The following is an 11,676-nucleotide window of genomic DNA, read 5'->3' as shown; positions in this document are numbered from 1 at the left end:
CACTGATATTGATGTACAGTAACTGGCTATGAACAATGATTTAGGACTACATCGTAAAAGTACGTTTAGAGCTGTTATCAAAAATCGGACAAAGTTGTCCCTTTTTATCTAAGTACCTATATACCTGAGAAATGTCTAAAAAATAAATGGTGTCGCGTCTAAAATGTATGATCATTTTAATTCTAGCTGTGTCCAAAGTTCTACAATAAGGAAGAGAGAGATATGCTATTTATAAAAGAAAACTGGCAACGTTTTGCATTGTTTTATTTCGGATATTTAATTTTGCGTAGTGAGATGTGTTTGTTTTCTTGTCATCCACGTGCTGTAAATTAAAGAATGAATGATCATCCGGTTGTGCAGTTATTAGGAGAAACTTTAATATCGAAACAAGGTGGTACCGTGCAAACTGTTTCATTATGTGGTAAAGGAAAATTTTTGGGCCTTTATTATTCTGCCTTTTGGTGTCCGTCATGTATAGCATTTACTCCAGAATTGATTAAATTTTACAAACAGTTCCAGAACTCAGATCGGAAAGAAACATTTGAAATTATATACATAAGTTCTGATTATGATCAAAAACAGTTTATGGAGCATATGAGCTCAATGCCGTGGCTTGCACTGCCTTTTACTGATCGATTCCGTCAGGTAAGTTTCGACATTCTTAAAAACTAGATTTGATTTTTGAATGTGCTTACAATTTGAACAACGAATATAAACGTTTAAACAATTTCCGGTTTTTTTTTTTTTTTTTTTTTTTTTTTTTTTTTTCCTGTATAACTAAAGTCTTTGACTTACTGTTCAAAGTATAGCTTTGAACAGTAAGTCAAAGACTTTAGTTCAAAGTATAGCTTTGAACAATAAGTAAGTTACAGCAGCATTAAAAATGAAGAAAATCATTTGAATTTTTTCTGTCCATTATAAAATCATAAATTATTAATTTCAAAATTATATTCATTGTTATTAGAAAGTTATAAAACCCGAGAAATGCATTGTACAACAGCTCCAGGGTTCAATTTTATATTATTATATTAATTATTTAATTTGTTGCATGTATTTTGAGCAGTCTAGTTTTAATATTCATAAAAGATATATACTGTTTTCAAAGCAATTTTTTACATAAGAAATATTTGAGAGATTACTTATAAAGTTTCCATGAATATAGTTTTGTATTTAACATTTTATTTTTATTAAGTGTGGCCATTAAATAATCTATTTAATTTGAGGGTTAGATTAAATTAGGTTATTAACTAAATTATTTAATTTATTTAACTAAATATTAGGCTATTTAACATGACTATTTTTCCCATGACTTCCCATGGCTATTTTTCTTCCCATGGCTATTTAACAATATGTTATGTGGAAAATAACATATTGTAGAATTTTTTCATTTATATTTATGGTTGGTTTATTTAATTATGGCAAAACACTGAAGGACTATTTGCCTAAGAGGAGGGTTGCCTTTTAAGGGAAAATGTCTGATAGAAATGTTAGATATGGGAAAAACCATGAAAATGCCCATGCAGCCAGCCTGTTTGCTGGGAATCAAACTGCAGACTGAACTACCAGTGTTCAGAATTTTTACTGCTCGGCTGCTTGTGTACCTCATTTATGTTTATGTAATGTATGAAGAAAACCATGGAGTGATAACAATCAGCCATATGTTTTCAAGAGCTTTAACGACTGAACCACTTGTGAGCCATTTAATGTATGGATCTTGCTCAACAGTGTGACCACAAAGTGATCATAATATTTTTTCTCAAAAATGACTTTTAGTTAATTTAAATTAATGACATGAGTTTTCCAAATTTTATTGAAATATTTATTTGGTGACTGTTATAAAGGACATAATTAGTTAAACATTTATAAAACATGCTTTATAATTAATATAATGCTTTTTATTATTAAATATTTTTATAAACTAATTTCTTCATTGTGTGAAATATAATTTTAGATGAAAAAAATTTGCATTGCTTTATGATTAATAAAAAAAAATAATAAGTTTTAAATGCACTTTCAATCCAAAGAACAACCTAAATTTTATTATATTATGGGGCTATATGGAGGTTATTAATAAAGTCAGTCTAAATGTATATTTACTCAAGTTAATTTTTAAATATTATAGTACATTTAAACAGTATGTCAGTTGTCTCTTGAAATGCATTCTAATCAAATTGTTGCTATAATATCTGAAAGGAGCAAATTAAAATGATAAATTTCATGTTTACAGTGGTTGTGCAAATAATATGTGCAATATTAAACAAGTAGTGTATCTAATATAGAAAGTATTCTAATCACGTACCAGCATCAAAGTATATAGTATTAAAGGTAAAGTATCAAAGTAGTAGATTTATTTCTAACTTTTTGGTTTCCCTTTCTTATTTTGTTTTGCATTGTTGTTGTATAAAATACATGTATGATAAGAATTAAAGATATTTATGTCTATTATTCCATATGGTGCAAAAGCAAAAGGCTACTCTGTAATATTTTACCTTCTTTAAAAAATTCAGAAATGCCTTAATTTATTTAATTTAGTCAGAATTGTAAGCACTAATTTTAGTCACTGATTATTAATTTTAAGCATTAATTAATAGTCAAATTTAAAATAAATTAATTCATTGGAAGATTTTATTTTAATGAAGGGACTGTACGTAATCTAATATATAATGGTAATTGATCTGTGTTTGTTCAATAATTCGATTATTACAATTAAATTTTAATTACTTCTTCATTATTTCCTCATATCAAGTTTCATCGCATGCAAACCATAATCTTAGAAGTTTTTTTTTTTCTTTTTTCTTTTTTTTTTTTTTTTTTAATGCACTAAATGTATATGCAGAAGCATAAAAGCAAACATTTAGGTAAAATTTGCAAAATATGGGAAACTTCAGAAAAAATACAGTTTTTAGATATCACTGATTCTAAGGCAAATGAAAGAAAATACAATGCTATATTATAAGGAGCAGACAAATGAAAATGAGACATACTATTTAAAAACCATGGGGCGGAATTCGGTAATGCAGGTAAGTTTGTGTATAGAAGCACCCACTATTAAGAATTAAGAAAGAACAGTGTGAAACTCACTGCTGTGTCATTTGTCCACTAGACGTGCTCGCAGTGAAGCCAACTAGTCATGTATGTGTCTGCCAACACTGTGGTAGCTGGGAAAGGGAAACAGTGTGCTGTAGTGTATTTTTTTTTATGGCGGAAGGAGTATCAGACAGTAAAATTCATGTTTGAATGTCTGCTATGTATGGCAAATACAATATGTCACTTATGGGTGTATTTGAATTGAATAAACAATATCGAGAAGGTTGGGTGTCATTGAAAGATGGAAGTTGGCCAAGACAGGGTCATTATGTTATTATCCCATCTGTTATTGTTGTGGTGAATGCTGCCATCAGAAAAGATCAATCATTGATGGTGGAACACATTTGCCTCGTATTGGGCATTAGTCAGGGTATTGCTTATGCCATCTTGACCGAGCATCTGAAGGTTCAGAAAATATGTGTGCAGTTGGTTCCCCACAGCCTGATGGAGGAGCAGAAGTTGAACAGAATGTTGATGTCATTGCAGCATCTAGAATGGTATTACTATGAAGAATATCGTCTTCTCTCCTATATTGTCGATGAAACATGGTGCTATCATTTTGAGCCTGAGATTAAGGATCAGAGCCAAAAATGGAAGCACACGTCACCCCCATAAAAAAAATCCAAAGCCGCATACATCAGCTCCGAGAAAGTCATGTAGACCTCTTTCTTTGACTGCAAGGACCCTCTGCTCATTGACTTTCTAGAGTATGGTACCATAGTTAAAGCACACTGGACTCTTTGCAAAAATTAAGCGTGACCTAATGCCAGAAATGTTGAGAGATGGCATTACACTGTTACAAGATAATGTCTTTCACATGTTGTTTTGGTTAAGGCTATGCTGCAGAAGTTTTGCTGGGAAGTGCACGCACATCCTCCATACAGTCCCTTGTATTCCCACATTTTTGGAACCCCGAAGAAAGACATCCGTGGCTGTGGATTTGCGTCGGATGAAAAGGTGCATGTTTGGGTACAGTCGTGGTTTCATAGGCAACCCCAAAACATTTTTCCATCACGACATTGACTGACTTGTCTCACAGTGGGATAAATGTATTAAGAATTATGTCAATTATTTTTGAAATAGAAAACAGTTTAATTACTTTTTTTCCATCTGTCTTATTTTCATTTGACTGCCCCTTATAAAAAGATAGACAGTTGAAAGCTTGATATGAAATATTAGATAGCTGAATTAGAGTCAACACTGTATGTATGAAAAGCATGATATGAAATATTAGATAGCTGAATTAGAGTCAACACTGTATGTATGATGTTTCAGAATTCTCTGAGTAATAATGAAAAATTTGTGGTAAATTTTTAGTGATTAGTAAAGGAAATGATCAGATTGCTTAAAGTATTATAAATGAAACATTGATTCACATATATTAATTTTGTTTGTTTCTGTTGTAATAAATGCGTTTTCCTTTAAAAGTGAATGTTTTTTGTTTATTTATTTTTTGTAGACTGAACTTGCACGTCACTTCAGAGTACAAAGTATACCTGCATTGATTTTAATAGAATCAGATACAGCTGAACTTATTACTTCGTATGGTCGTTCATGTGTTATGGATGATCCTTTGGGCTTTTGCTTCCCATGGAGGATGAGGAATTCTGTTGAAGTTCTTCAGGAAATACCTTTGGTGTCATGTAAGGGGGATAGTGTATCATTTGAATCGATTTCATCATGTATCAAAGGCCTCTATTTCTCTGCTCATTGGGTGTGTATTGCAAATTTTTGAAAATACTTTTTATTGTTAGTATACTGAACTGTCAGTTTTCTCTGTTATGGTTTTTCAGTGTAAAATTGTGAATGATGTTTAAAGTTTTTTTTTTTTTTTAAAATATTATATTATTTCAGTGTCCTCCTTGCAAAGCATTTACACCAACTTTAGTGAAACTGTACAAAAAACTAAGGAAAACTGGCCAGAATTTTGAAGTTATTTTTGTAAGTTCTGATCGAAGTGAAGAATCATTTAACCAATATTTTTCTGCGATGCCTTGGCTAGCTGTGCCTTATAGTGAAGAAAAGAGAAGAAAAGAATTGGCATATTTGTATGGAGTTGGAGGTATGGAATATGTTTATTACTTTGTGCTTATCTGAAATTTCTGTTAGGTATAGTAAGTACCCCTCATTCTGTCTTTCTGACAAAAAAGTAGTAGGGTAACTATGGATTTTTCTATTCTCATTGTCTGATTGATAAATTTGGCTATGTGTTTTTCTGTTCTCATTGTCTGGTTGATAAAATTATAATATAAAATTATATATAAAATTGTCTGATTGATAATATCTTACTTAGTGTATATATTTAACTTTTGTCTGTATGTGCCATTACACAAGTATGTATTTTTTGCCATAAAACTGGACTTTTTCTGAAGTGCCAAGCTCATTTTTACTTCTTTGTATGAAGTAAAAAGGAAGTATTGTAATCACGAAAAATTTTGGGTATCATAGTTCAAAGAAAATATCCATTTTGATGGCTATCAAATGCAATTTAACAATATTTTTGCATGACATCTGCACAAACAGACGGTACCGGAAAAATGCATAAAGGGAACACCAAACATTAAAAACTGCACAAAATTTTACCCTGCAAAATAACTTTATTAAAAAAATTTTTTAATAATGTAGGATTACATATAAAAATTACAATTAAATAAGCAATATCCCTTAATACAAATATTAATTATCCTGATAAATAAATTAGCCAACTTCCCGTTGCCTTCTCTTGACAAACCTCCAGTATCCAAGAGAAACATTAAATTTAAAAACTGCACAGTATTATCACCCTCATTTATCCCAGTGGCAACAGTGCTGATTTTAGCAACAATGGTAACAGTGATATATCAGCAACAGTGGCTGCATGCCATTGTTGCTGATATAATGAGAGAGAATGATCAAGTTGATGGGATTTCATCAAAAAACATAAAATAAAAAAAAATCTCATTCAAACTTTGAAAAAATCACTTTGAGGTCCACTGGCTCTTATCTAGTTGCACCTACTATGTACCAAATTTTGTAGCCCTGGGTCTATTAGTTTACGCACAGCATGAACAAAAGACGTACACACATACAGACAGCAGACTCTTCCTTTTATATATAGAGATAGATTAGCAGCTAAAAAATGCATCAAGAATTAACAGTATCAGAATTTCTTTGTATCTCAGAATAAAACAGAAGAGGATATCATTCTAATTTTAGAATAAATGCATGAATATTCCTTATCACTAATATTTGTTGAACATGCCATGTGGGGTGGCTCAAACTTTAAAAAAATTTAGTTGGGAAAAAAAATGTACTTGATTGATTGATTAATGTAAAAAAATATTGCATTTATTTATTCTGAAAAGTTTTTTTTTAAAGATATTTTGAAATTTTTTTATACTTTAATGCACTGAGCTGCAAACATTTTACACTATATAATACAGTTATGACTAATGGCAGTTTTATCAAGAAAAACTGGTATATTAAAATGACTAATGGTACATATAATATATTACCTAGAAAAAACTCTCTGATTTAAAAAAAATCTATAACATAACCTGTGTCTTAAAATGAAGGCCCCCAATAATGCAACTGAGGTGAACTTTTTGCTTCATAAATCTGCTATTATCATTTTCATTCATTATTGTTTATAAATAATTTTAAATGAAATAAGTTAGGTAAGTCTTGAGGTACAGCTTTGGAATAACATTAAAAGAGTCCAAGGTGCCATTTCATTAAAAATGTAATCTAAAGCTTATCAGATGGGCCTCAGCCATGGTGAACAAACAGCACATACAGACGCATTATTGGGCATTAGTGCCCGTGAAGGCATAGGATTGGGGACTTCTGCTAAGTAGCATACATATCTTTCTAAATTGTTTTCTGTAACAGTAAACATTTTGATGTTTTTATATTGTTTAATTATAGGTATTCCATGTTTAATAATACTTGATGAGAATAACCGTGTTATAACTAAAGAAGGTCGAATGGAAGTGAATGAAGATCCTGATGGTGAGGTATGCAAGATTTAATTTTAATCAGGAGTATTCTTTGTTTTGGCTGGTGTGTATTCTTAGACTGAAATATCCTTTATTGAGAACTGTTTGTATTTACATTACACATGAGAAAAACTAAGAATTTTGATATATTTAGCCTATTATTTTAAGAATCAAATATGGAACCTAAATACACTTTTTTCTTTTCTTTATTTACTTATGTATATGGCAATATTATTTAATTATTGTATTCTATGGGTTCGTGGATTTGGAGTAATTGACGATAACACTTCATGAAGAATCAAAACGCACTTTATTCACCAGTATTATATAGGAGAGTTCCAAAGACACGTTGACAGTGTTCGAAAAGCTACAATAAACATGCTGAAACAATCAGCAACACAGCCTTCGGTCAACAATGGTAAAGAGAGCTTCATGGCAAAGCACTGAAGTACAGCTACTGACTTGTTTCAGTTGCTCTCAAGTTAATCTCTGAACTCAAAACACTACTATTGAACTCAACATACTACTTGCTCGGCGTAACAGGCAGTGTATATGTAGCTTTGACCCACCTTTGAGAACATTCCCACTAAGAATGTTGCCAAATGGCCGATTTCATGTCAAATATGGCAATCCTGCCTTTTGCTGCCACTTTCTGGCAACCCTAAACCCACTTTGCGAGGAAGCTATCTCATCAGAGCTTGGCGTTTTGCAACAATACATTAAGTGCCTTAAAATTTGCTTGAAATTTGCTTAAAATTTACATTTGCTTGATTGTGAGTAAATAATGGGCACCTTAAAAGTGATAAATAATAATCTACTCAATTGGCTATAAATTCTTTGAAATTAATTTTTTTCTGTTAAACATATTTTAGAATTTTTAGGAATTTCAGAATTGAGTGTAATTTTGAATATTGTTTTCCAAAATATAGACTGAACTGATTTTGTCATTATTTTACATTTGGTTATTTTTAGTATAGATACAGAAAATTTATGTTGAACTGTTAGGGAACAAGAGAAATTGAATATTTAGAGTTATGATATGGTTTTATCAATTTTATAATTGTATTTTAACGAAACTAAAATTTAGATTAAAGAGCAAGGATATGATAATGATACTAATGGATTTTTCATCACAAAGGAAAGTATTTCAGTTATGAAATCATTTTGTATAGTTTTAGACAGTACTATTTAAGTACATACATTATACATTTAAAAACTATTATACAGGTGATTTTTGAATTATCTAAGGTTAGAGATGCAAGCAAACCACAAAGTTAAAAGATTCATATGCAGTAAAACCAATAATCCAACATGGTAGGGACTTTGGCAATGTCTTATTATTAAATATGCTTGATTAGCAAAATTTTTTATTCTGTATTTTTTAAATATTACTTCTTGTATTTTAAAAATGAAAAGTTTTATACAAAATTATAGGAGTGTTAATCTTACAAAACATATTTAATAATTAAAAATATGCTCAAAAACTATATGCATAATGCAGCATTCTCAATAATTTGTGTTTTGAAATTTGTTGCATTGTGCTATTCCATGATGCCTTTTCAAACAGAATTTGAAGGCTTACCTATTTCATTAACTCAACATTTATTATTTCTCATATGCTGCAGTGATTATCCAGTGTTCTAGTGTCTACAGTTTTGTCTTCGAAAACTCTTAGTGGTGGATTGTTCTCTTCACCACTTCAGAGTGGCATGTACTCAAAAACTGTGTTGTGTAGTTGTCATGAAGGCATTAAATACGTGCTATTTTGTTACAAAATCTTCCAAAATATGGACATTTACATCTCTTAATTTACTGTCTCCACTTGGTGATAAATAGAGAGTCATTTCAGATAATTAGCAACATTCAGATAATTAGTATTTGGAACTAGGTTTTCTCCCCGTTTGCTAGCCTCAGCTAGGTTTCTTGCAGTGCATGAAATTATATACTGCAGTAGATATAGGTAAGGGGCTCTGAATGACAGAGAGCAAAACCGAAAATGTGCTTATGGCCATTACTATTATACAGTCTTTCTGATAAGTTCTTGTCTTATGTCTGCTGCTGCCCATATGATAGTTAGTGAATGCCTTATTAGAATCTTTAGCAATAACATCATTCAACCATATCATTGCTTCGAATTTTGTACAAGGTAATTTGTCAGTGTGACCAGTTTGTTTTTCAGAAAGTAATGGTGTGATCTCTGTTTAACTCATTTATTTGTGAATTCAGTGTCTTCGAATTATTCTCATTTGTTTGCATTGAGCAAATGGGAATTGCATATCACATTTGTAAAACAACATCACCATACAACCCTTTAAACACAGTGGCTGAGAAATATAACTACACTGGTGTGCAAAAATTAAGGACGAAGTCAAAAAATTAGCATATCAGCTGAACGAAGAGGCAGAGCGGACAGAAAGACCAATCAGGAGATTAAGTAAGGTCATGTACAGTAGCACATGCGCAGATATGCATGTAGACGTGATGGGAGAGTATCTGAGTAGTATAAAGCATGTTGTCGGTGTAAGATCAGTATTTCTGGCAAAGAGATTGCATGCCGTATAGCAGTTAAAATCACACCGAGTTGCTGCCTCAGCAAGAAATGGCGAATAATCAATCTGTTAGACGACATCTGGATGCTTTTACCCGAGGTCAAATCATTGGGAAGTTGGAGGAAGGCCGCAGTGGGACAAGTGTGGCTGCAGAGTTCGGAATTGCTCATGGCATCGTTTCACGACTTTGGAGACAATTTCAAACTACAGGAACAGCTATCCGGGGGTTTAGTAGTGGTCGTCCACGAGGAACCACACCCGCAGATGACCGGTATATTGCCTTACAGGCCAGAAGAAACAGGCAGCAGACAGCAGAAGAAATCGCTAGATACACGACACAGGCGACTGGATGACCGATATCGCATTTTACCGTGGCCAGAAGACTGCACGGTGGTGGTCTGTTTGCACGACGCCCTGTACGGTGTGTACCACTAACGCCTGCCCATCGGAGAAGGCATTCTCTGTGGTGCCGGGAACACTGGAATTGGAGAGACAATGAATGGGGACGAGTACTCTTTACAGATGAGAGCAGATTCAGTCTGAGTAGCGATTCTCATCGCATACTCATCTGGAGAGAGCAGGGAAGCCGCAATCATCCCTCGAACATCATTGAAAGGGACAGGTATGGAGGTTGCGGTGTTCTCGTTTGGGGAGGCATCATGCTTGGTAGTCGTACAGACCTTCACATCTTCGACGCAGGTTCAGGCAACGGGACCCGTTATTGTAACGAGATTCTTCTTCCATATGTGCGTCTTTTTAGAGGCGCTGTGGGTCCGCAGTTCCTTTTCATGGACGACAATGCACCATGTCATCCCACAGTAGCTGCCGAACAGCTCTTAGAGAGTGAGGATATTGAACGTATGGATTGGCCTGTCACGATCTCCGGATTTCAATCCCATCGAGCATGTATGGGATTTTCTAGGCAGACGCTTGGCAGCTCGTACCTTACCACCAGTAACGATTCCGGAGCTTCGATTGGCGCTGCAAGACGAATGGGCAGCAATGCCTCAACAACTCATTGACACCATCATTATCAGCATGGGCAGACGCTGTGAAACCTGCCTAGTAGTCAGGGAAGATCATATCCCCTTTAAAAGACCGGATGTTTTTTGCTGGACACCCACCCATCACAGGGATGTTTCGGCCTTCAGTCGCATTACGTTCCATGCTACTTTTTCAACAAAGCTTCTTTTTATCCCTCTGATTTCTCTTTTAGTAAGTGTTGCTTACATTGCTCATGTCCTTACGTATTGGGGATCTTACGGTATTAAATGTGTTGATTTGGAAAGCTTTTGTACAAAGTTATATTGAAAAAACCGTCTTGTCCTTAATTTTTGCACACCAGTGTATATACATTTTGCGATGGATATTTCTAATGTATTTTTGACCTCTTTGCCTATTGATTAATTATTCATTCTGTGTCATCTGCATATCTGGCTAAGAGATAATGTGTGCTAAATTTTAAGGTTGTCAAATAATTTTTCTATGCTTGTAGATTTTTTTTTTATTTATATCATATTTTATTTGAAAATAAGTATGTCTTGCAGTTTAATTATCTTGATTAGCAGGTAGCAAATTAAAAAAAAAAAAAAAAAAAAAAAAATTGAATTTAAAATATAGTAATTTAAATTCATCCCCATTCTAATGAAACAGTCTTAAGATATAAAATATGATCAAATGTTATAGGATTTCCCATGGAGACCCAAATTGGTAGATGAACTTGGAGAAAAGCATATTTCCAAACTAAATGAGGAGCCTTGCCTCATTCTTTTTACAGGTTTGTATAGCATCATTATATTTTAATCATTCCCTCTGTAATCCAGTTCCCCCCCCCCCCAGTGCTTAAAAACTGTAGAAGTACTGTGTAATTTGATTTTCATATTTGTTTATTATAAAGAAATCGGCTCTTTCAGTTTATTCTTTTTACATATTTTTTCTCGTTAAAGAAAATTAAACTCAGCTTTATAAATTGGTTCTTAATATCTATTTTCCTATCTAATAATTGCTTTTAAAGTTTATTATATATCCAATTGTGCTTTGTCTTAATTAGTTATATGAACAGT

The 11,676-nt window shown here is 32.8% G+C and overlaps 1 protein-coding gene across 1 annotated transcript in view; it reads left to right on the top strand.

Annotated features, from left to right (window-relative positions):
* Window positions 1–258: 258 nt before the first annotated feature.
* The window catches only part of LOC118200170 (nucleoredoxin-like), a 28,260-nt gene continuing 16,842 nt past the window's right edge, over window positions 259–11,676 (top strand). The window contains exons 1-5 of the mRNA XM_035372094.2: window positions 259–645; window positions 4,547–4,801; window positions 4,942–5,149; window positions 6,994–7,082; window positions 11,300–11,390. Coding sequence (XP_035227985.1) covers window positions 337–645; window positions 4,547–4,801; window positions 4,942–5,149; window positions 6,994–7,082; window positions 11,300–11,390 — 952 coding nt within the window. The 5' untranslated portion in view covers window positions 259–336. The remainder of the gene's footprint in view (window positions 646–4,546; window positions 4,802–4,941; window positions 5,150–6,993; window positions 7,083–11,299; window positions 11,391–11,676) is intronic.

Source organism: Stegodyphus dumicola, chromosome 2 (genome assembly GCF_044657685.1).
Source record: "Stegodyphus dumicola isolate Sdum_Otavi_A_Nest chromosome 2, ASM4465768v1".
Classification (NCBI taxonomy): Eukaryota; Metazoa; Arthropoda; class Arachnida; order Araneae; family Eresidae; genus Stegodyphus; species Stegodyphus dumicola.
The sequence above is the reverse complement of the archived record's forward strand: the minus strand, read 5'-3'. Positions and strand labels throughout refer to the sequence as shown.